We start from the raw sequence: 23,052 nt of genomic DNA on the forward strand, positions 1-23,052 counted from the left end.
AGGTGGAAAGAATGTCAGCCATTGAAAAGAGTAAACAATTTAAAGCCTATTCCCCTGGGAAGGACCAATTCATCAATCTCCACTCTGATCAGAACTCAGACTAGGAACAGTCCCAGCTGGTGCATGGTATGAATGGACAGATCTTCAGGCCAAGGTCTTAAAAATAGAAGATTTATAAAGGAAAAGAACAAGGGCAGGAAGTAGGGAAAACCAGAAGCTTTAAAAAAATCATTTCACACTAGTGATAAGGGGTTTCCATTTTGACCCTTCACCTCAGGAAAAGACAGCTTATCTAATGGACCCAAGGGTCAACAGAAGAGTGGCTGAGGTAAACTGGAGGAGAGAGGACATGGGCTGAGACAAGATGGGCAGAGAACTGACTAAAAGCAGTTTCATCTGAGTGGCGAGTTAACTGAAAAAAATCTAGTATCTTCCCAACTTTCCAGGCTTGGCCTTATTTTGAACTGACTAAAATCTAACTACAAGGACAAAACCGAGAGAGCCAGAAAAAGAATGGGAAAGCAGAGGCAGATAGGACAGGAATCAGAGTTAGTCCCAGTCCTAGTCTCTCTGTCTCTCCAAGGACTGCTAACCTCAAATCCTGCTACAAGGAAAATAGGAAGACAGAGAAAAATCTGTGAGCAGCCAAGTTTCATTACTTTTGATTAACTGGGGAGAGTGAAACAGGAATTGGTAAGGAATTTTGATTAGAGACTATTTAAAAAGAAATATTACCATCACTCGTAAAAGATCACTAACAAAATATTTCCGGGGGCAGGGGGCTGATAAGCCTGCTTTAATAACTAAGACTCATCTGCAATTAAAACCATCCATCTGTATAAAAACAATATCCTAATAAAGAACTTGTTCTCTTACTTTAATATAACCCTCGACCCTCCCAAGCTTTCCAACACTGTCCATGGCCTTGAAAGGCTTTTTTTTTTTTTTTCATAGTTCAGAATAAGGTAAACTTCAACCCAGAGTGTAAAATAGATCAGTGGAGAGTTTGGGAGCAATCTCTCCAACCCAAGGGTCCCCTGGAAAAGGGAAGTATGGGTAGTAGTAACAAGCAACCCCTTCAACCCCACCCTCACCCCCCACCCCGCCACACAAAGATACTTACACCCCACAGTGGTTCCTGAAGTGGAAGGGGAAGGAGGAGGCAGGCAGTTTGCATTAGACACAGTTTAATCACCTTCAAATAGATTAAAAGTTCTGGTTTACACTCCCCCCCCTCCCCAGAAGTCATCCAGACAGGACCCTGGCTTAGAAAGAGAAAAACACAGGTGCTCTAGGAAATATAGCCACATATAATACATAAATTTTCTTCCCTGAAATAGAGCAGGTCCTGAGCAGAGCTGACTGGGGGCCACAACCCACCCCCAGGGTGAAGTGACTCTGGGACTCTGCCGGTGGAAGTGCTGGAAGATTGGGGCCTGGAGGAAGCCCCTGGTGTGGTTACCAAGCCCGAGATGGGCCAAGGCCTTAGAGTGGGTTACCCGGGAGGGCAGCAGTGCGGGGCTTTCCCTCCTCACTCAGCCGAGGCCTAATGGAAGTACTTGTTATCCTCTTTTTTCTATTATTTTTTTTCTGTTTTGAGGGGATACAGGGGGAGAGGAGAGGAGAGGAGAGCCTCTCTGTGCCTTGGTTTCCCCATTTGTGCATACAGGGCCTCTACAGGCCTCACACAGGGAGTCTGAGGGGGTAGTGTTTAAGTGAGCACTCGGGCTTCCTCTGAGGAAAAGGAGCCACCAAAGTGCAGACTTTTATTACTGCCGTTCCTGCTCCCAACGGGAACAAGAGTCAAAAGGAAAACAAATTAAAAGGGGCTAGTGAGAGAGGAGGAGAGATGAGACAGAGAGTGTGAGGGGCCGTGCCATTGGCATCTCATAAGTTCTTATTGAGAATGGCACAGGTAGTAAAAAGTTTCTGGGTAGTCTACAAGAAATGTAAATCGTTATCTATACTACAACTACTTACATATATCTCACAGGAAAAGAGTGGGGCTTAGGTGTTAAGAGAGTGGACAGGGGACAAAGGAGAAGCTACACGAATAAATACAACAACTGGAAGCTACCTGCCCCATTCCTGAAAGGATTTGCTGGCAATGTTGGCACTTTGGAGCCGTGAGAATCCTCCAAACCTACTCTCCATCCTCCTCCATTCTGAAGGCCTCGAGAATCCAGGTAGAATGCCCTGGCCAGCAGTCTCTGTGACTGCCTCTGGACTCGTGACATGCAGCAACTTGAGGGGAATTGAGCCAGTCTCAAGGACCTTTACCCCAGGATTGGGCCAGTGACCCCAAGCAAGAGAGCTGGGATCTGGAGGGAAGAGAGGGGAGTCCAAAGAGACTCCGTGGCTGAGGCCATGGAAAACCAGCGCCAGGGCCCAAGGGACCCATTTGTCCAGTTACCAGAGGTGACTGACATCTTCTGCGACTGCTTAGAGTCCAGAAATTAAAAAAGCTTGCAGCAAGAAAATGTCAGTTTACAACAGGGTGAATAAAGACCAAAGAAAAACAGTGAGAGGAACAGCTTACTCTCTCTCTGTCTCAGGTTTACCTTCTCCCCTTAAATCTCTCACAGCCCTAATCAAACACAATGAAAGTCTCTTCCATACATAGGCTACTTCTCAGCTTCCATCACCTCCTGTGGGGGCTCTGGGGGCTCTGGGGGTGGCATCTCTTCAGGAGTGCTGGTGTCCTCCGGCATCTCATTGCTTAGATGGTCTATTGGGGCCTGAGAAGGAAAAGATATCAAAGTCAATATAGAATCCAAATGGAGATAATCCATAGACACTGAACTCATCCTCTGAACCCATTAACCACACTCATGGCTAGAGATATGCTCCCACCAGCCCGAAACTCAGAACCAAAACTAGACTATTGTCTTCTCAACAGAAAGCAATTGAAATTTGAGTTCTACTCTTAACTGCCTGTTGTGGACAGATGTTTCCATTATTATTCATGTTAATAATAAACGGGACCACAAATAATTACACAGATCACCTTCCCTCTTTCACAACAGAATATTATAACATACATGTCTCACCAGGTCTGACACAGTGGCTCTCAATCTTCTTTGGGCCCTAATACGTGGCTCACTAGAACAGTGATTCTAAACCAAAGGGGGTAGGGTGGCTAAATTTTCAGATGGTACATCTGCTTTGAAAATATCTCCTGAATGATAGTCAGGGAAGTCTCCAAAATAATTTCATTTATATTATGTGAAAGTGAAAGTCTCTCAGTCGTGTCCAACTCTTCGTGACTCCATGGACTGTAGCCTGCCAGGCTCATGGAATTCTCCAGGAAAGAATACTGGAGTGGGTAGCCATTCCCTTCTCCAGGGGATCTTCCAAACTCAGGGATCAAACCCAGGTCTCCCGCACTGCAGGTGGATTCTTTATGACCTGAGCCACCAGGGAAGCCCATTTATATTATAATAACATCAAAAAGAATAAAAGACTTATGAATAAGGGTCACAAAAGAAATATAAAACTTATACTCTGAAAACTATAAAACATTGTTGAAAGAAATTTTAAAAGACCTACATAAATGAGATTATAGCCCATATTATTGGCTCAGAAGGCTTAATCATGTTAGTCTTAACATGTAATTATGTTAATCATAATATTCTCCAAATTAATCTACAGATTTAATACAATCCCCATCAAAATTTCAGCTGGTACATCTGCAGAAATTGATTAAGTTGATTCTAGGAGTCATATGGAAATTAGAAGGAACAGAACCAAAACAATTAAATAAAGAATAAATTTGGAGGACTCACACTTCATAATCTCAAAACTTACTACAATGCTACAGTAACCCAGATAGTATGATACTGGCATAGGAATAAACTTATTGATCAGTGGAATAGGACTGAAAGTCCAGAAACAGATTCTCACATTTATGATCAACTAATTTTTGACAGGGGTACCACAACAATTCAACAGAGTAAGGATAACCTTCAATAAACTGTGCCAAGACAACTGGATATCCACATGCAAAATAAAGAATTTGAACCCTCTACCTCATACAATATACAAAATTTAACTCAAAATGGATTAAAGACCTAAATATAAGAGCTAAAACTATAAAACTCTAAGAAGAAAACAGAGTATAAATCTCCATGATCTTCGATTAGGCAATGGTTTCTTAGATCTGACAATGAAGTGAAGTGAAGTGAAAGTCACTCAGTCGTGTCCGACTCTCTGCGACCCCATGGACTATATAGTCCATGGAATTCTCCAGGCCAGAATACTGGAGTGGGTAGCCTTTCCCTTCTCCACGGGATCTTCCCAACCTAGGGATCGAACCCAGGTCTCTGGCATTGTGCGCAGATTCTTTACCAGCTGAGCTACAAGGGAAGCCCTGACAATGAAAGCGCAAGCAAAAACAACAACCAAAATAGATAAACTAGACTACACAAAACTGAAATCTTTTGTGCTTGAAAGGACACCATCAAGAATGTGAAAAGACAATATACAAAACTGGAGAATCTTTGCAAATCAAATCTCTGATAAGGGACTTACATACAGAATAAAAAACTCTTACAACTCAACAATTTTAAAAAAAATCCCAAACAATCCAATTTAAAAATGGACAAAGGATCTGAATAGACACTTCTCCAAAGAAGAAGATACACAACTGGCCAATAAACTAATGAAAAGATGTTCAGTATCATTATGCATCAGGGAAATGCAAATCAAAGCTACCATGATATATGGCTGCACATATTCAAGGATGGCTAGAATCAAAATGGTGGATGATAATAACAAGTGTTGCCCAAGATATGGAGAAACTGGAATCCTCATATGCAACTGGTGGGGGTGAAAAAATGGTACAGCCACTTTGGAAAACAGTACAGCTGTTCCTAAAAAGGTTAAACATAAAATTATTATATGACCCAGTAATTTCATGTATATAGTCAAGAGAAATGAAAATATATGTCCATGTAAAAACTTGCATACACATGTTCATTTCAGCATTATTCATAATAACCAAAAGGTGGAAACAATCTAAATGTCTATCAGTTGATGAACGTATAAATAAAATATGGTCTATCCATATAATGGAATATTATCCAACCATATAAAGGAAAAAAGTACCACCACAAGCTACAACATGGATGAACCTTGAAAATACAATCCTAAATGAAAGAAGCCAGTCACAAAAGAACACATATAATACGACTGCATTTATATGAAATGTACTGAAGAAACTTAACAGTTGCCTAGGGATGGGACTGTGGAGAAGGCAATGGCACCCCACTCCAGTACTCTTGCCTAGAAAATCCCATGGATGGAGGAGCCTGGTAGGCTGCAGTCCATTGGGTCGCTAAGAGTCGGATACGACTGAGCGACTTCACTTTCACTTTTCACTTTCATGCATTGGAGAAGGAAATGGCAACCCACTCCAGTGTTCTTGCCTGGAGAATCCCAGGGACTGGGGAGCCTGGTGGGCTGCTGTCTGTGGGGTCGCACAGAGTCGGACACGACTGAAGTGACTTAGCAGCAGCAGCAGGGATGGGGCTGAGGGAACTGGGGGGAAAGGGACAGTGACTGCTAATGGGTACAGGGTTTTTTTTTGGGGGGGGAAGGGCAATGAAAATGTTTAAAAATTGATTGTTGTGATGATAGTGCAATTCTGTGAATATATTACAAACCAGTGAATCCTACATTTTTAATTGAGATTTTATGGTATCTGAATCATATCTCAATAGAGCTATTATTTAAGAAGAAAGTTCAACTAATAACTTCTGAGGAACATACTTTATTAAAGCATATCTGAGTAGTATAGCTGGGAGAGTTTCCGTAACACCTGCATATTCCAGAGAAGCAGCCCCCTTCTATCAAGGTAACCACACCACTAACTCCGACCCACTCCCCTGACCACTACCACTGCTCCTATAGCATTTTATTCTTCCCTCATCAAGACAACTGTCACTGTACCAACGAACAGCCTGTTTTATTGTCTCTCATCCCCACTACACAATGAGGTTCGTAAGATCAGGGACATTGTGTGCCTTGTTCATTGGTGTATCCTTAACACATTGGCTGACACAAAATGTTGGAGAAATGACTAGATCTTAATCTATGTCAAGGGCACAAAGATCTTAAGAAAATGTCAGCACAGAAGCAGACACAGGGAAGCTGGAGTGATTGGACACAAAATTGCCTAATTATATTGCCAAGGTATAAATTTACCCTATACCCTCTATCACCGAATCAGTCTTAAAGTCTAAAAGCTTTAAAACAGTCAGGAACACTTACTGGGCCCTGAGGCAAAAGGCTGGTACTCGCCTCTTGAGTACTGGGGGGTCGACTTCCGCTTTCCTCCAGTGGCAAAATACCCCTTCGATCCAGCACACTGAAGGAGATAGCAGAGTTAACACAACACCTCGCATCCACCTGTCCATCCACCCACATCTGCTTGCTGTGTGTGCTGGAAAACACAAGCCTGCCCTTTGGCAGTCTAGCCTGATCCAAGCACGCACCTCCTGCCTTCCATTCACTTTTTTCTTCCACAAATCATGGAATACCACATTAACAAAGGAATAAACAGATGAAATAAGAATGAAAGGTCATCCCTTCAAAACAACCAGCTTGTGGTCTATGGTCCATGTAGATATGGCACCCAGGGACAATCCCTGGGAAGCCCTCTTTTGACACCAAGAGGCCATGTTCAGAAGAATGCATCAGACCAGGTGACAGGATTGGGTCTAACTGCTTGTCCCAAGAGTCCCAGAACCTTCCAGTCCTTTGAGTACCTGGGGGGCAACGGGCCACACAGCACTTCACAGCAGTTTTTCACAATGTTGCCATGGCTATAGGGATTCTGGACACGATTCTTCCCTGTCCATGAGCCTTTGATCTGCAAGATAAAAGCCAAGGCTTACATTAAACATTATGTTGAAGAAATACATAGAGCATGGGAAGATGGAAAAGTTCTAGAGATGGATGGTGGCAATGGTTGCACAACAATGTCAATGTACTAATGCCAATGAATTGTACACTTAAAAATGGTTTAAGATGGTGTATTTTATGCTATATGTCTTTTACCACAATAGAAAAAAAAAGAAATATATGCACAGCCATGGAAAAATATTCACAATAGAGTTGAAAATGTAGATACCTGAGAGTTATATATTATTTCCATTTAAAAATATGTAATATTCATGTCAATGTATGGCAAAACCACCACAATATTGTAAAGTAATTAGCCTCCAATTAAAATAAATAAATTTATTTTTAAAAAAAGAAAAAAAGAAATCCAGACTGCAAAAAACCCCCATAATATACTCAAATAAACAAGCATGGGAACAAGTCTAGACAAGTCTAGAAGACTATAGATCACACCACAACAATGGTGAGGCCTAGGAGGTAAAATTACAGGGACTTATTTGCTATTTTTTGTTTATCTGTAGTTTCTGATTTTCTACAATAAATATGGATTAATCAGTAACTTTTTAAAAGCAAGGATGTAATTCAATGCAACTGTCTCTCTCCATTCCAAACCCAGTTAGTTAACTTTTAAGGACGTATGAACATTTGAAGACCTTGTGCCCACCCAACCATTCAATCTCTTTTTCCTCATTCCCTATAGGCATTCAGCTCCAAACAAAGCAGTCTGCTTGTTCTTCTACACACCTGGTTTAACCAATTCCCACACCTGCCTCAATCTCCCAGACCCTGGAGACAGTTCTCTAGCAGGTAATTAGAGAATAGGCTTTTGGTAGAAGAATATGTGATAAGGAAAGGAAAAGCTGACTCACATCTTCATTGGTTGTCTGGTTGAGAGCCACAAGGAAAGTGTGGAATCCAGTCAGTCCCACGACGGACCAGAGCGTGAAGAAGCAAATGAGTACTTCTAGAACAGTGAGGTGTTGTTAAGGAATGTTGAAGAGGCCACACCAGGGGACTTAATGCCTCAGCCCATGTTCATGGCACCAATCACACCATCTTTACCCCTTGGAACATACATCACAAATATATATCCATTTATAACAATGGATGAATTCTAAACTCACTGGCTGTATCCCTCATGAAAAGTAACAGACTCCTGTTTATACACTACAAGGAGCTCTCTAACAGATTTAGTGTATTTAGACGTTTTCTGTTTATTCATCATTGGCTCTTTGAAAGGGACATTTAGGAGGGGTCCAAAGCAAAACAACGATGGTCATCTCTGCCACCGGAAAACAAACTCTATAAACAAAAAAATTGGTGGGAAAGAAACCAGAATGTGATTTCTAGAAATCCCAGTTGAATCTCCTTCTCAGAAATGTAACTGCTGTACAAAATAAGCCTTAGCTGTAACAGGAAGGTGGGACTTCTAGTGACACAAGAGGTCTATTGAGAGCAAAGTACAGCCCACTAGAGAAGGCAGAGCTGAGCCTAGGATCAGAAGGACTTGGGAGGGAAGCAGTGGAGACAAGGGTGAAAAAACAACCTCCCTTTAAGCCCCAGCCATTTTCCATTCTGGTTGTTACCACTAAGACTCCATTTTTCAATTTTAGACATTGGCACTCTCTGACGTCTGAAAAATGAGATGGTGGAGAACTGCAGACAGAAAGCACGCTGAAAAGTAGTTTAAGAGGGCTGCACAGGGACCTACTGCCAGGGGAGGATATGTTCCAGGAGTTTCTTTCAATGTCTCCAGGAAGCCAATTTTCAAGGATTCTGTGAAATTGGGAGGAGGAGTAGAAAGATTAGTAACTTCAGTAAAAAATATCCACATACTCTAGTGCCTACTTTCTTCCCTCCCTATCCTTGTTACAAGCTGGCAAGAGATAAGCCCTCATTCAGGTAAGGGACTCTCCTGCAAACTGGTGCTCTCTTGACTAAAGGGTTCACCTTTCCAACGCAGGACCCAACACAACTAGAGAGTCAGCTACAAGCCCAGCATCTGGCTCCCCTCCCTTCTCCCTAACCTCCAGCTATGGGCATGCAGCAGGGAAATGCATTCATAGGTGAAAGAAACCAGAAATATCCAAGAAAAATCCTCTCTCTTCACCAATCTATATCTCTCCACTGTTCAAAACCCAGCTCAGAACTCATCTCTTCCCAGGGAGCTACCCTGAGGAAGACCACTCCTTTAACTCCACATCCTGTCTGTTCTTGGGCTGTTGGATGTGTGGGGGTGTGTGCATGTGCAGATGTGCACAAGTGTGTGTTTTCTATCTTCCGAAGCAGACCATGAGCCACTAAAAGACATTTCTCTGGTATAACCCCTTCTACCACCTGACACTAAGCAGGTCTTATGAGGCAGAAGAGAGGACACATACACCAAAAATACATCCTCAACCTTTGGGATCACCTGGGACATGCCAGGTACTCTAGGGACAAACTGGTAATTATGGCCCCGATCCCTAGCAGAGGGCCACTGAGAAGGCCAACATGCTCAGTAAATCCTGAGGTTTGGAGCTCTGCTCAGGAGCAGACAGTAGTGCTCACTTCTAATTGTTCCTAAGGTGCCTTTGCAATGGGAAAGTCTCCCCAGGATAGGAAACCACTCCCCTAAGCTGTCCTCAAGCCTCCTCCCTCCACCCACCCTTCCACCAACAGACACTGCCCTGTATACTCACTGAGAGCCACATAGACGATGTTGAAGGCGAAGACATAGATCGTGAGGAGGGAGAGAGACAGGATGAAGAGGTAGAAGTAGCGGTAGTTCCTCTTTCCAACACAATTCCCCACCCAGGGGCAGTGATGGTCGAAGCGCTCTGTGGGAGAAAGAGAGAGTCCAGCACCAAAGCCTCCAAGACGAAGCACAACCCCACCATCCACTTCATACGGAATTCCCAGACCCTTAGGGTCCTTGTGTACTGCAACTGCAAAAAACACTGGTTTTCACTTTTTGCAATGTTTTCACAGCCATCTCCTTCGATCCCCACAATCACCCTGGGAGTTAGGCAAAAGAAGATATTCTTTTCTCCATTTTATACATAAGGAAACTGGCATACTGAGGGGTTAAGTGATCTGTCTCACCATCAGTTAACAGCACAGAGCTTGTTTTTCCCAAGAAAAGTCTTAGTACGTGAGTCTACTAAGTGCAGGAAGAATAAATCAGTATAAACAGCCAAGGAAATTTTGAAAAATGAGTAGTGTGTTTTTTCTTAAACTCCAGTTAGTAAAAAATTACACACCTTAAATGGTGTGGCATAGCTTAATGGAATGGAAATCACCCAGAAATAGAATATATAAAAATCTTCTGTCTGGGAAAAGCAGTGCTACAAAACCAGTGGTGAAAGGCAGTATCATTCCATAAACAATTGGTTACTTGACTGAAAATAAGCTTCAATCTTTTTTCCTCACATTATTTATCAAAAGTAATTCCAGATGGATTAAAGAGTTAAATGTAAAAGCAAAGTAAAACCTTAAAATAACCAAAAACACTAGGTGAACATTTGTCTCCTGAATGGAGAAGGGCTTTCTAAGCATAAAAGTAATGGAAAAAAACACAGATGACAAAGAAATGATTTGACTTCATACACTTCAAAAAATATTTCCAATATGTTAAAAATACTATCAGGAAAATGAAAGAGGAAGAAAACCCAACAGGAATATATTTGAATTTTATAACAGTGTATTAAAAGTCCTTATAAATCAATAATTAAATACAAATACTCCTTCAAGAAAATAGTCAAAAATCAAAACAGTTAATAATACCACATAAACATATATTTAGTCCTCTGATTCATTAATAAGCCAGTGCAATGCTGCTGCTGCTAAGCCGCATCAGTTGTGTCTGACTCTGTGCGACCCCATAAACGGCAGCCCACTAGGCTCCCCCGTCCCTGGGATTCTCCAGGCAAGAACACTGGAGTGGGTTGCCATTTCATTCTCCAATGCATGGACAACAATAAGAAAGTTTTTGCCTATCAAAATAAGGATATATAAAATGATATTCAATGCTAGTGAGAACAGGGTAAAATGTATAATATACTGTTTGTGGAACTACAAATTGAGAGAACCTTTCTGGAAAGCAATTTGGACATATGTATCAAGAGCCTTAATAATGTTTACGTCCCTTTGGCAGAAGAAATCCATTTTCAGTAATTTCTCATAAGGAAATAGAGAAGAGCACAGAAATTTAGGGTCAATACGTTTTCATTAAATTTTTTATTGTGGTAAAATTTATAAAACATACAATTTGCCATTTTAACCAATTTTAAGTGTAAAATTCACTGGCATTAATTACATTCACAGTGTTGTGCAACCATCACAAATACTTATTTCCAAAAATTTTCATCACCCCTAAACAGAAACTCTGTACTCATTAAGTAGTAACTTTCCATTTTCCCCTTCTCCCAGTCCCTGGTAACCTCTAATCTTCTTTCTATCTCTATGAATTTGCTTATTCTAGATATTTCACTTAAGTGGAATCATACAATATATGGCCTTTTGCATCTGACTTCTCTTACCCAGCATGTTTTCAAGACTCAACCATGTTGTAGCACGTATCAGCACTTCATTCCTCCTTATGACTGAAAAATATTCCATTGTATGGCTGTACCACATTTTTGCTTATCTGTTTGTTGAGGGACACTTGGATTGCCTCCATCTTTTGGCTATTGTGAACACTGATGTACAAATATGTTTGAGTTTCTGTTTTTCAGTTCCTTTTGGTATTGCTATGGACAGAATTGTGTCATTCCCCCGCCTCCCTAAAATTCATATGTTGAAGCCCTAAGCCCCAATGTGACTGTATTTGGAGATATGGCCTCTAAGGAGATAACTAAAGTTAAATGAGATCATAAGGGTGGGGCCCTAATCCAATACAACTGGTAGCCTTATAAGAAATGGAAGTATGCAAGCACAGAGAAAAGGCCAGGTGAGGACACAGCCAGAAGGTGGCCACCTGCAATCCTCACCAGAAATCCACCCAGTCTGCTCTGTGATTTTGGACCACTAACACCCAGCACTATGAGAGAATTAATTTCTGTTATTTAACTTACTGAGTCTGTGGTATTCTGTTACGGCAGCCCAAGCACACTAATACAGGTATATATCCAGGAGTGGAATTGCTGAGCCATATAATTTTAACTTTTTGAAGAACTGCCAAAGTATTCTTCACAGTGGCAGCACCATTTTACAATTCCCACCAGGAAAGTATGAAGGTTCCAATTCCACCACATTCCTAAACTTATTAATTTTGATTAATGTGTTATAATAATGAATGAAATAGGATTGTGAATAATATAGACTGATAGCAGATTGCCTAAATAAACTAGAATATGGCCATATGATGGATTATGCAGTCATTAAAATAGCATATTCTGGGACTTCCCTGGCGGTCCAGTGGTAAAGACTTTGCCTTCCAATGCAGGGATGTGGGTTCAGTCCCTAGTCGGGGAACTAAGATCCCACAGGCCATGCAGTGAGGCCAAAATAATAACAATAATATATTCAAAAACCATTTATTAAAGATGTAGAAAAATGCTCAGGAGATAACAGTAAATGACAAAGGCAGGACTAAAAACTCTATCATGTAGATAGAGTTTTACAAACAAGAGAAAGACTAGAAGGAAATACAACAAAATGGAGAATGAGTTTGGGATTAAGTTTTATTTATACCTGTACTTTCTATCTTTTCTACAATGAATGTGTATTATTTTAATGAATCAAAAAACCCACAAAAAATAAAATACATCATTTTTAAAGCACAATGAGCTGTGTACCAGTCAAAAAAATAAGTGTTAAGAATGGTGCACCTCCTAGTTAAAGGGCTGCAATATCTTTTCAGAAAAAGGAATGAAGATAGCCTTACTTTAAACAAACCTGCCATATAAAAAACATTGGAAAATATATATTCATACAGATATATTTTTATTATATTAAAATCACACTTTTTTCTAATAATACAACTAGTACATGCTCATTGTAGAAAACTTGAAAATAATTTTTTTTCTAATGAAGGAAACAAAATCCCTTATAACCCCACAACCTATAGATAATAGACAATAAGCATTCTGGAGAACTTCCATGCATAATTCTTTATACATACTTAAATTTTTTTCAATGGGTAACTGAGATCACACTATAAATGTAGCCTATCTTCTATTTTATTTCATTCCACTTTTCCCATAGACAGAAGTCTACTGCATGAATGTCCCACAATTTATTTGACCGTCTATCTACTGGTGAACAATACGGTTCTTTCCAATTTTTCATTATTATAATAATCTGGAGGTAAATATGTCCATACCTAAATCTTTTACCATATCCCTAATTACTTTCTTGGGATAGATCCCTAGAAAGCAAGTTAGTGGCATCAAAGTATACATGTTCTAAAGGCATGAATCTTACTAGGTTGCCTTCCAAAAAGTTTTTTTCCAATTTATACTCTCACTAGTGTAGGACGAAGCATTATCAAGTTTTCCTTGCTGAATTTCTAGATTTAAAAAGATCTTGTTTTAATTTTTCTCTTTGATGTTGAGTAGAGATGAACATTTTTTCATGTTAACTAAGTAAATGCATTTCCTGTTTTATCTGCTGTCCATATTTCTACTAAAATATTAGGGCTTCTTCTTAAAAAAATCAACTTGCATGAGTTCTTTATGTTTAAGAATATTAATAAGGAGAGGAAATTCTTTCTGAAAACCGTCCCATCAGACTTTCTTAAAATATCAAGTTTCCTGATTCACTTAAAATGTTTCAATTTATAAAAATCCTATCTACAAATATCTTTTACCATTTAAAGTAAGATACATCTTCCCACCCTTAAACTAAAAAGAATTGGCTAACAAGAGGAAAGCAAGGTACTCAGGCATACTCCATGGCATATACGAAGAATGCTGGAAGAATCCTTATTGATAATATAAGGAACTGCACACATTTGCCTTTCAACGGACATATTTACTGTCTGTTTTTGATCGTTTCCAGGGCTCAGCATACACTAGGCAGTGATTACAACTAAGTCACATATATATGCAAATAGAAGCACAGACCGCTGTATTATGCACACATACACCTGCCACACTTGAAGCAGAAGCAGAGAAAGAACAAATGAGGATTTGGGAATTAGACCCTTTCCAGCTTCATACAAACCTACACAAAGGTGCTTCACCTATTTCCTCATCTGCAAAATGGGGATAATATCTATCTTATGGTGTTTTTATAAGTCTTAAATGAGAGAAAGGGAAAGCACTTAGCACAGTGCCTAATATATACGAGAAATTCAATAAGTGCTAGCAACTTTTTTCTTCTTGGGAACACCACTTCTTATTTAGCCCTTCCTTCCTCGATGCTGCCCTCCAGTGGACTAGGATTCTCCTCCCCCTTTATAAGGTGGGTTCCACTTGAAACAGATTCAGCAGAGGAAAATTCAGATTTGAAAAACAGGTAAAGTTTATCTCTTCATTTACAAGAGGTTTTTTTTTAGACTAGAGGATATTTAAATTATGATCTGATCTACAAAAGTATAGTTGATTTACAACTGTTCAGAAGCTTGTTTCCTATCTAAAGTTTCTTAACTAAATCTAGCTCATTTTCTATCTAAATCTATCTTCCCGTCCCCGAAAAATCACTCTGATCCTCTTCAACTCAGCCTTTCCCCCAGGCAAAGCCCCTTTGGTTTTACTCACCCACACAGTTGTCACAGATGCTGCAATGAGAGGCCCGGGGAGGCCGGAAGATCTTGCATGTATAACAGTATTTCAGTTTCACAATCTGGTTGTTTATCTGGAAATTCTTGATACGAGGGGGTGGTCGCTGGCCTTGGGGCACCGCACCATTGGTAGCTTCTGTAGAACAGTAAAGACAGTTAATACCACCTCTCCAAGAGCAATGAGAATAATCAAAGGCTCCCTAGGCCCACTGTCATCTCCAGACTAGACTCTCAACATCACAAGAGTATCTTCCCAAAACTCCACTGAGTGCCATGCAATTATTTTGTTTACATGTAAAAAAGTGTTTCTTCAAGCTTTTTGGCTGATAACACAGAAAAACATTCATATAAGAAGAAATAAAAATGGCTAAAAAATATATGAAATAAAAACATCCAACTTTACCTATAACCAAAGAAATAAAAAATTAACACAAAGTTACCATTTCCACTTTCTATATTAACAAATATTAGAAAGAAAAATACTCATTGTTGGCAAGGATGGGGAGGAGGTACTAGTAAGCAATATGGCAGTGACTACCAAAATTTTAAATGTGTATACTTTTGACCCAGCAATTCAACTTCTAGGAACTTACCAAATTACAAAGAGATGTACAAAAGATGTTAACGCAGGATATTTGTCACAGAAGTCCCTTTTAATAGTGAAAGACTGAAAATAACCTCAATATCAGAGTAGGAGATTGGTTAAGTAAATTATGATACACACATGGGGTGAAATATTATGTAGCCATTTTGAATGATGTATGCATTTTAAATGACACAGGAAAATGTTCACAACATACTGAAAAATGAAAATGTATGCTGAAAAGAAACAGGTATAAAGGATTTTATCTTGCAAAAGTAAATACATGCATGAAAAAACTGGCAATATTTAGAATCAGAAAAACAACTATTTAAAAATAAGTGATACATGTTTATTGCAAAAAAATTCGAAAAGACAGAAAATACGAATAGGAGATAAGAAAAGTCACTGACAATCTCTCAACTCAGGGATATTTATGCATTTTGGCGTATTTCCGTCTATTCAACAGATAAACAAACATTCATAATTTTTTAAATTTGAGATTATATTATAGATACAATTGTATACCTTGTATTTTTCACTCAACATTATACAATGGGCATTTTCCCACAGTTGTTAATTGTTTTTTTCTGAAAACATCATTATCTATATTGTATCATATGCATGTACTGCAATTATTTGAACCAATCCATGTTATTGGGCATTTAAGCTGTCTCTGGAATTTTGCTATTTAAATGATGTTGTATGCAAAAACTTAAAACGTTAAAGACAAAGCTTGTTCCCTTTGATCTCCACCCTAATCACAATCTCCTCCTTTTCCTCAAGAATATGTTTATGTGTTAAAATTTATTACTAAATCATAAAGAAAAAAAGGAAAACATGTTGAAGTCTGAGCAGTAATATATTAAGTTGCTGTCATTAAAATAGCTAGGAAAAAGAAAAAAGTGATGCATTAAAAATCCTTCTATGATTATTTGTGTACATCCCAGATTATTTCCTTTAGCTAATCCTGAAAGAAGTGAAATGACTGAGTCAAAGGGTAAGAACCCTAAAGCCCATGTCACTTATTGCCAAACTGCCTCCTAGACAGATTGTATCAATTTAATGCCTGCCCATCTGTAGCATGTGAGAGTGCCTGTCTCATTGCACCCTTGCTGTGCAGGATAATTCTAAAAACAGATTTTTTTCAATTCACTTTGATTTTTAAAATATCTGCCATATGGAACTTTTTTCCTTTTTTTGCAGAGTGGGGCGGATGCTGTGAAATCAAACAATAACAGTGTGACATAAGTCTTAAAAGAATGGGGAGAGCTATTCATTAGAGGATGATCTAAGTACCAGCATGTCACCTTAACATTCTTCTGCATGTGCTTTGCATGAAGGCACCTGGGAGACAGAGTTCATGGCTCACCCTCCCCATGAGGCAGGCTACTATGCAAGGGAACCACATGTCTTCTTCTCTCTCCTACCCAGCCCCCACCCACAGCATACCTGGTACAGGGCCAAATGTAAGTTGACAAAAACTTGTTAACATAAACATATGTATGAACTCAAGAATACACCCTACTATTGACAGAAACATGCTAAATGCAGAGGTAACAACCTGACAGCTCAAGACTGGGTCCTGGGCCCAGCAATCTGACAAAACAGAGCTAACCTTGCTAACCGTCTGCTGTGAGAGGCAAGATCACGGCAAAGCACTGCCTTGACCTTCAGCTTCTCCATATGTGAATGGAAAGAGGATGATAACAGAATAATAACCCCGAGAGAGCAAAGACTACACTCATAACTGTCCCTTCCTATCTTGCTGCTAACTAGCCCAGGTCTTCCCCAACTCCAGCTGTGCCAACAAGCCCCACCTCTGTTTCCTTCCCACAACTCCCACCCTCACTGCGTCCCTAAGTAGTCTGAGCTCAGATGTGCACAAACCCGTGTCCCCTTAGCACAACTAAAACAGACTGAAATTTTTCAAAAAGAAATCCACTAAGAAGCAAGATAAACACAGTTAAATAAACAAAAGAAATACAAAAGCTGGAAGCTTTAAAAGCAAGAATATCAAATCAAAACATTGTACATCTTAAACTTACACAATGTCACAAGTCAATTATATCTCAATAAAACTGGGGGGAAAAAGAAACCAACTAGAACTGGGAGAAAACATTTCCTTGACAATAGCACGCATATAAACATTAGGAAAAAACTCAGGATGAGAAGTACAGAAATTATATTAAAAATGATAAAAATTGTATCAAAAGGTACAAAATTCAGTCTGAAAACACAGAAAAATATACTATCCTCTTGGAGAGGCACATAATATTTATACAAATATAAATTCTCTCAAAAATAAGATATAAATGCAATATAATACCTATTAGAACTCTAACATGTTTATATCTTTCTAATTAAATAAAATAATATTATTATTAATAAAATCCCAACAAACAAGCAACAATAACAACAAACCACCTGAAGGAACTAAAGGCTAACCACGGATCAGTGCTCCATTGGCATGGCTTTTAGTCTTACAAGTCCTGGGTCCCTTTCTTCTACTCTACGTGACTTGGATACTGACTCTAGCTACTGAGTATCAGACTTGAGAACAACTTAGGCAGGCACCGACTGCTATTGGATCTGGTGGGCTCCCAGTCTCTCTGAGTACTGGCATCAGAGCCTTCTTTTGCAGTGTGAGCTCCTAGGATATCCCCTCCTCGAGTTCTGGAATGTTCTGCTTCAATTCATGAAGGCACTCTGGCTGGCTCCTGGTTAGTACAGCACTTCATCTCTGTCCCAAAGAGCCCTACCCTGAGCTGCAGACTGCACTGTGATGAGCTTGTAACTACTTCCTTTACCATTCCTAGAATTCTCAATGGTTCCTGGCACCATAAGTGTCTCCTTTCACCCTGTGTTTCCCTAAAGCAGGAATTCTTAGTTAGAAACTCATGCGAGTGCTTCAAAAGATCTATGAAGTCCTGAAATTATATCCAGGGACTTCCCTGGTGGTCCAGCGGTTAAGACTCTGAGCTCCCAATGCAGGGGGCCCAGGTTCAATTCCTGGTCAGGGAACTAGATCCCACATGCCGAAAACTAAAAAGATCTTGCATGCCCCAACAAAAATCCCATGTGCCCCAACTAAGATCCAGTGCAGCCAAATAAATAAATAAATAAATAATTGTATGTGTGTGATGCATTTAAGAATATTTTTATGAAGAGAAGGTTTATAGTTTTCATTCAAAAAAAATCAAATGAATTGATGACCCCCCCAAAAGTTTTTATTTTCTTAATTAAAAAAAAATCCTCTTGGAAACAGTGCAGCAGGACCTTGGTAAGAGATCCTTCCTGAAATGCAACCCCAAAGAGGGAAGAATGAAGTTCACATTCTTTACTGAGTGGTAACAATCTCAGATTCAGGATCTCTAGGGGAAAAAGCTGGAAGTGAGTATTAATCTGCAACTATAATTATGATTCCACTCCCTTACCAATCAAAGCCACTCACTGTACAGCATCTTGCCAGCTGGTCAGAAAACCCACCTATCTCCATTTCTATGAAAGCTGCTTCATCTGGTAGGGCCCGAGGGATCACTCCAGGATCACTGAAGCTGGTCCTCAGCAGGGTAGCCATGGAGAAAAGGAATAGCATGGCAGCGAACACAGGGATGGCAGGAGACAGCTGAACAGCCAGGTAGCGGCATCTTGAAGAAAGCAGACAATTGAACACTTAGTTATTCCGACCCAATACTGACCTCGAATTATTACCAGTGTGTCACTCTGGTCTCCACAACAAAATCACAGTATTTCAAGGGCAGGGACATATTTTTTACTTTTCTCAAATTACCAAAACCTCCTAACATATGGTTCTGCACATACTAGGAGCTCAACAAATACATCACTGATTGATGCTACCTATAATATACAGGAGATAGTCTAAGGGACCTCCGATACCCCCAAGCCCAGTCCCTTCCATCAGCTTGCTGGCAGCCACATTTCCTATGCACTTCAGCAAAGGCTCATACCTGTTAAGGTCCGGGACGTAACTGAGCCTGGATTGTAAGCACCACAGGTTGCTCTCACTCTGGGAATGTCTAGAGTTTTTCGTACTCACTCATCTGACATTGGGCCTGAGCCCAAGGAGGGGGAAGAAAAGATAAGGACCAGCCATGAAGCAGAGTCCCAGTGTCAAACAGATGGTATGTCCAGTGTGTTCAAAGGCCACTGAAAAGCTTCAGAGATGCTGCCCGACTCTGCAACATCCACTCACTCCTCTTCCTTCCTCAACTAGCTCAGCCAGTAGGTGACCAGTGACCATAAGCAAGTGAATAAGAAAACTATATCTCTTTAGCACCCCTTCTCAATATCATATTTCTTCCCCTCCTTCCCCTTAACTCACCTGGAAGGCCATTCCTCTCCCTCTCTGGATATCCCAGCTCTACTGGCCTTTCAGACCTAAAGCCATCAATGCCATCATTGTCACCATTACAACCACAATTTATTGAGCACACACCATATGCACTTGGCTCTTCAGACACATTGTAGCATCCACTTCTCACACTACATCTGTGATAGCTGAAGAATCTGGGATTTAGTGAGGTCTTGCTTCTTCCAAAGGCCTATCCTAAACTGCACTGTTTTTCACTACGTTGACTTCATTTCCCCCAATTAAACTTCCGAAGAGCAAGAACTTTGCCTTTTAGGAGTGGGAACGCCTGGGTTTGAATTCTGGTTCTACCAGCTCATGTTGGGGTAACTGAGTTAACTTCTGTCTCCTTACCTATGAAATGAAGATGATAATAGTAGTATTTCATAGGGTGGTTGTATGGCTCAAATGCATGAATACAAATAAAATGCTTAGAACTGCCCTTGACACATAGTAAATGCTAAGTAAATGTCAGCTATTAGCATTATCATCATGGATCTCTATCTCCCTGAGCCCAATACAAGTATGGGAACAAAGAAGCTATCAACAAATACTTGTCCAGTTGAACTGAATATCAAACCAAATAAATGGGAATATGTGATGAGAGTTATCACTGACCTATTTTTATTCTCCTTCTCCTGATGCATATTTCTTCCTTCAACACAGAAATCTTGTCTCGGAAGCTGACTATAAGTAGATGAATAAGGACCAGAGGGAGAGTGAAGAGAGTAAGCTAAGGAAAAAGGCTTACCTCATCAGCATGGGGATTAAGCACGCCGCTGTCCACTTGGAGTAGACCTTTAACCCCAGGCTGTACCTACGCTGCACATTTGGAACAATCCCCATGAGATCCTTCTCCTGCCTCCCTGCCACACACTCAACTGCATGGCGGGTGGGAACCAACCGTACTGCTCGGCTGAGCAATTTGCCATGAAGGTGAACATACGGAGTGAATTTGCAAATGATTTCTGTGGCTTTTTGTTTGCTTGCCTGTGCATTTGTTTTTTCTAACAAAATCCTTGCTCTCAGCTTGCTTTTGTACGATTTTCTTCCTTCTCCTAAAATCCCAGGGTAGGGTCTGGCTAACTGAGTTCAGGGTAATGAAGGTCCTTGCATAGCACGAGCTTGTGGATTACCCTCTTTTCTACTGCTCCCCTTCACTGGTACAGATAATCAAGAAGTGAATTCAGAAAAGTCACCTGCACTCATCAGGGACCCAAAAGGACACAGGAGAAACACAAGGTTCTGATCTTTGAGACAAGCCAAATGACATTACCACACTGACAGAAAATAGCCATCTTCCTCATCACTGCCCATCCCTAAAGTCACTCTTGAAAACAAAGAAGTGATATCTCCAGAATTCAGACTGCCCTGGGTGTATCATTGCCAATGAAAAGCCTTAGAAAAATCAGAGCCATCTGATTGGCCACCAAAGGGAGTTTAAAACTGCTTTATTTGAGGGAAAAGATACAAAGACAGTAGAACACAAACACACACATTAATGATGCCCCCATACCCTGAAGGACCGAGCTTAACTAAAGTCTCATTTCAACACCTGCTTGTTGACTGGACAAAGGACAACTTAGATTTGAATTACGCTTCACCATCAAGGATAAAGGTCTCTGTAATCTCCACACAGAATATCTTCTGCACCTGCTAAAACAATCCACTCTGTGTGTCAACAAGTACACAACAGGCCCATTGTATTGTTCTTCGGAGACAAGGCTACTGGCAGCCAGTTGTCACTAGTGAGTGGGTGTGGCTGGGAAGGCAGATGTGGGACCAGCAGGCCTTTCTACTCAGAATAAGAGGAAATAAGAAAGCCAGAGGCTAAGACCGCTGCAAACTACAACCCATCTGTCTGCCTTTAATACCCACCTGGGTTAGCCTCATAATTGCAGTAAGCTAGTGATCTCTCTTAAATAAGAATAAGCTATGCAAAGATTTGGTGGTAATTCCCAGTATCAACCTCAAAAGTCAGGAGTATCCTCAAACATCACTAATTTGTCCTAGAGAAAGACTGGATCTATCATCCACAAATAGAAACTCTTTGAAACCCTGTGTACTTTCTATCTATATTGATATGAATAATGATATCCATACACTACTTGAAACAGAACTCTCCTTTGTCTTCAGAATACCAGGCAGTTAGAAGTGACTTTTCTCCCTTGTGAATTTTATAAATGCAACCATGTCCCCACCAAATCTCCATTTCTGCCACCTGCAGAGACATCATCACTTTAAGCCATCTTCTTTCAACCTTTTGATCAGCTTCAGGCTTCCACAGCTGGACTACATGACAGGACTCCCACATGTCTCATGGGCCACATGATGGTACTGACCAGCAGTAACCAGCAGTGCCAGGCTGGGCTGGTGTGCTATATCCCATCCCCCATCTCTAGCACACCAGAGTTCATTGGCAGGACAATCATAATGACCCAGACTTCAACTCACACAAAAAACTTCAAAAGAGATTCATGAGTGGAAGTGGTAAGAAACCAGACAGATCCCACGACAGGGCTGCCTCACAGCCTGGCAGTGTGCACTGATGTTCTGTACTCTGGTTCTGTCTCCCTAATAGCTTTCTTGCTATGCTTTTTGCTGTTGTTCTTCTATCAGCACAATCAGCCAAGTATTTATGGGTCTAACAAATGAAGAACAAGAGAAATGGAACTTAATTTTGTTGGAGAAACATAACTAACATATGAAACAGCTAAATAAGATAAGACCAATAATCAAGTGTACGGATGGTGAGTCAGACTCTAAGGACTGTAAGTGGTCAGAGAAGAGCTCTCTTGGGAATCTGGGGGCTGCTTGAAACTGCTCCCACAGCAGTCATTAAGGGTGTCTTTAAGGAAGCTTGGCACAGCAGAAAGGGCTAAGGATTAGAGCTCCACAATGGCCCCTGAGCCCACATAACAGAAATAAGCCTTTGCTGTAAGTCCTCCCTGACAGGGGCTGCCATCTGTCCTTATACATACATCCTATCTCTAGAGCACGTAAACATGTAGAACCACCCACAGGACCAGTTCAGCATTCTTGCTGATGACATTCAGAGTTTGCATGAGGGACAAAGTTTCCTTGGACACTAAAACATAATTTAATATCAGCTTCAAGATTTACTGCTATGTGAAGGTCAGAGTTTTGAAAATGCATAACCCTGTTTTGCTCCAGCAGCAAAGGGAAAATTAAACAAACAAGGACATTTTTCAATTTTGAGGCAATGAGCCATCCTCTCACTGACGAAGGCCAAAATCTCTATAGAGGCAAACCTGTTAAGTAGTTCCCAAATTTCAATTGTAACAATACATTTCACATTTCAATTGTAACAAATATAACCAATTTCAAAAATAACAAGTAACAAATTTCAACTATATCTTCCTGATCAAGAACTTAGAACAGTTCCCTGCTACCTATTATATTAAGCCCCCACCTCCTCAGGCCAGTATTCTGAGACCCTCCTTTAACTGGCCTTATCTAATCATCATCATA

At 40.3% G+C, this 23,052-nt stretch overlaps 1 protein-coding gene and 1 non-coding gene across 3 annotated transcripts in view; one reads left to right on the plus strand and one right to left on the minus strand.

The window, feature by feature from the left end:
• Window positions 1–1,170: 1,170 nt before the first annotated feature.
• Window positions 1,171–23,052, minus strand: part of ZDHHC9 (zinc finger DHHC-type palmitoyltransferase 9) — a 29,924-nt gene continuing 8,042 nt past the window's right edge. For both annotated transcript variants that reach the window (XM_070292101.1, XM_070292100.1), the window contains 8 exons: window positions 18,678–18,838; window positions 14,586–14,744; window positions 9,585–9,722; window positions 8,631–8,679; window positions 7,773–7,875; window positions 6,768–6,871; window positions 6,271–6,367; window positions 1,171–2,738 (listed from right to left, as the gene is read on the minus strand). In XM_070292101.1, the coding sequence (XP_070148202.1) occupies window positions 2,625–2,738; window positions 6,271–6,367; window positions 6,768–6,871; window positions 7,773–7,875; window positions 8,631–8,679; window positions 9,585–9,722; window positions 14,586–14,744; window positions 18,678–18,838 (925 nt within the window). In that variant the 3' untranslated portion in view covers window positions 1,171–2,624. The remainder of the gene's footprint in view (window positions 2,739–6,270; window positions 6,368–6,767; window positions 6,872–7,772; window positions 7,876–8,630; window positions 8,680–9,584; window positions 9,723–14,585; window positions 14,745–18,677; window positions 18,839–23,052) is intronic.
• On the plus strand, window positions 18,140–18,212 carry TRNAG-CCC (transfer RNA glycine (anticodon CCC)). The gene has a single exon. It is a non-coding gene; the product is annotated as a tRNA-Gly (tRNA).

The sequence above is a fragment of the Ovis canadensis genome, chromosome X (assembly GCF_042477335.2).
Source record: "Ovis canadensis isolate MfBH-ARS-UI-01 breed Bighorn chromosome X, ARS-UI_OviCan_v2, whole genome shotgun sequence".
Classification (NCBI taxonomy): Eukaryota; Metazoa; Chordata; class Mammalia; order Artiodactyla; family Bovidae; genus Ovis; species Ovis canadensis.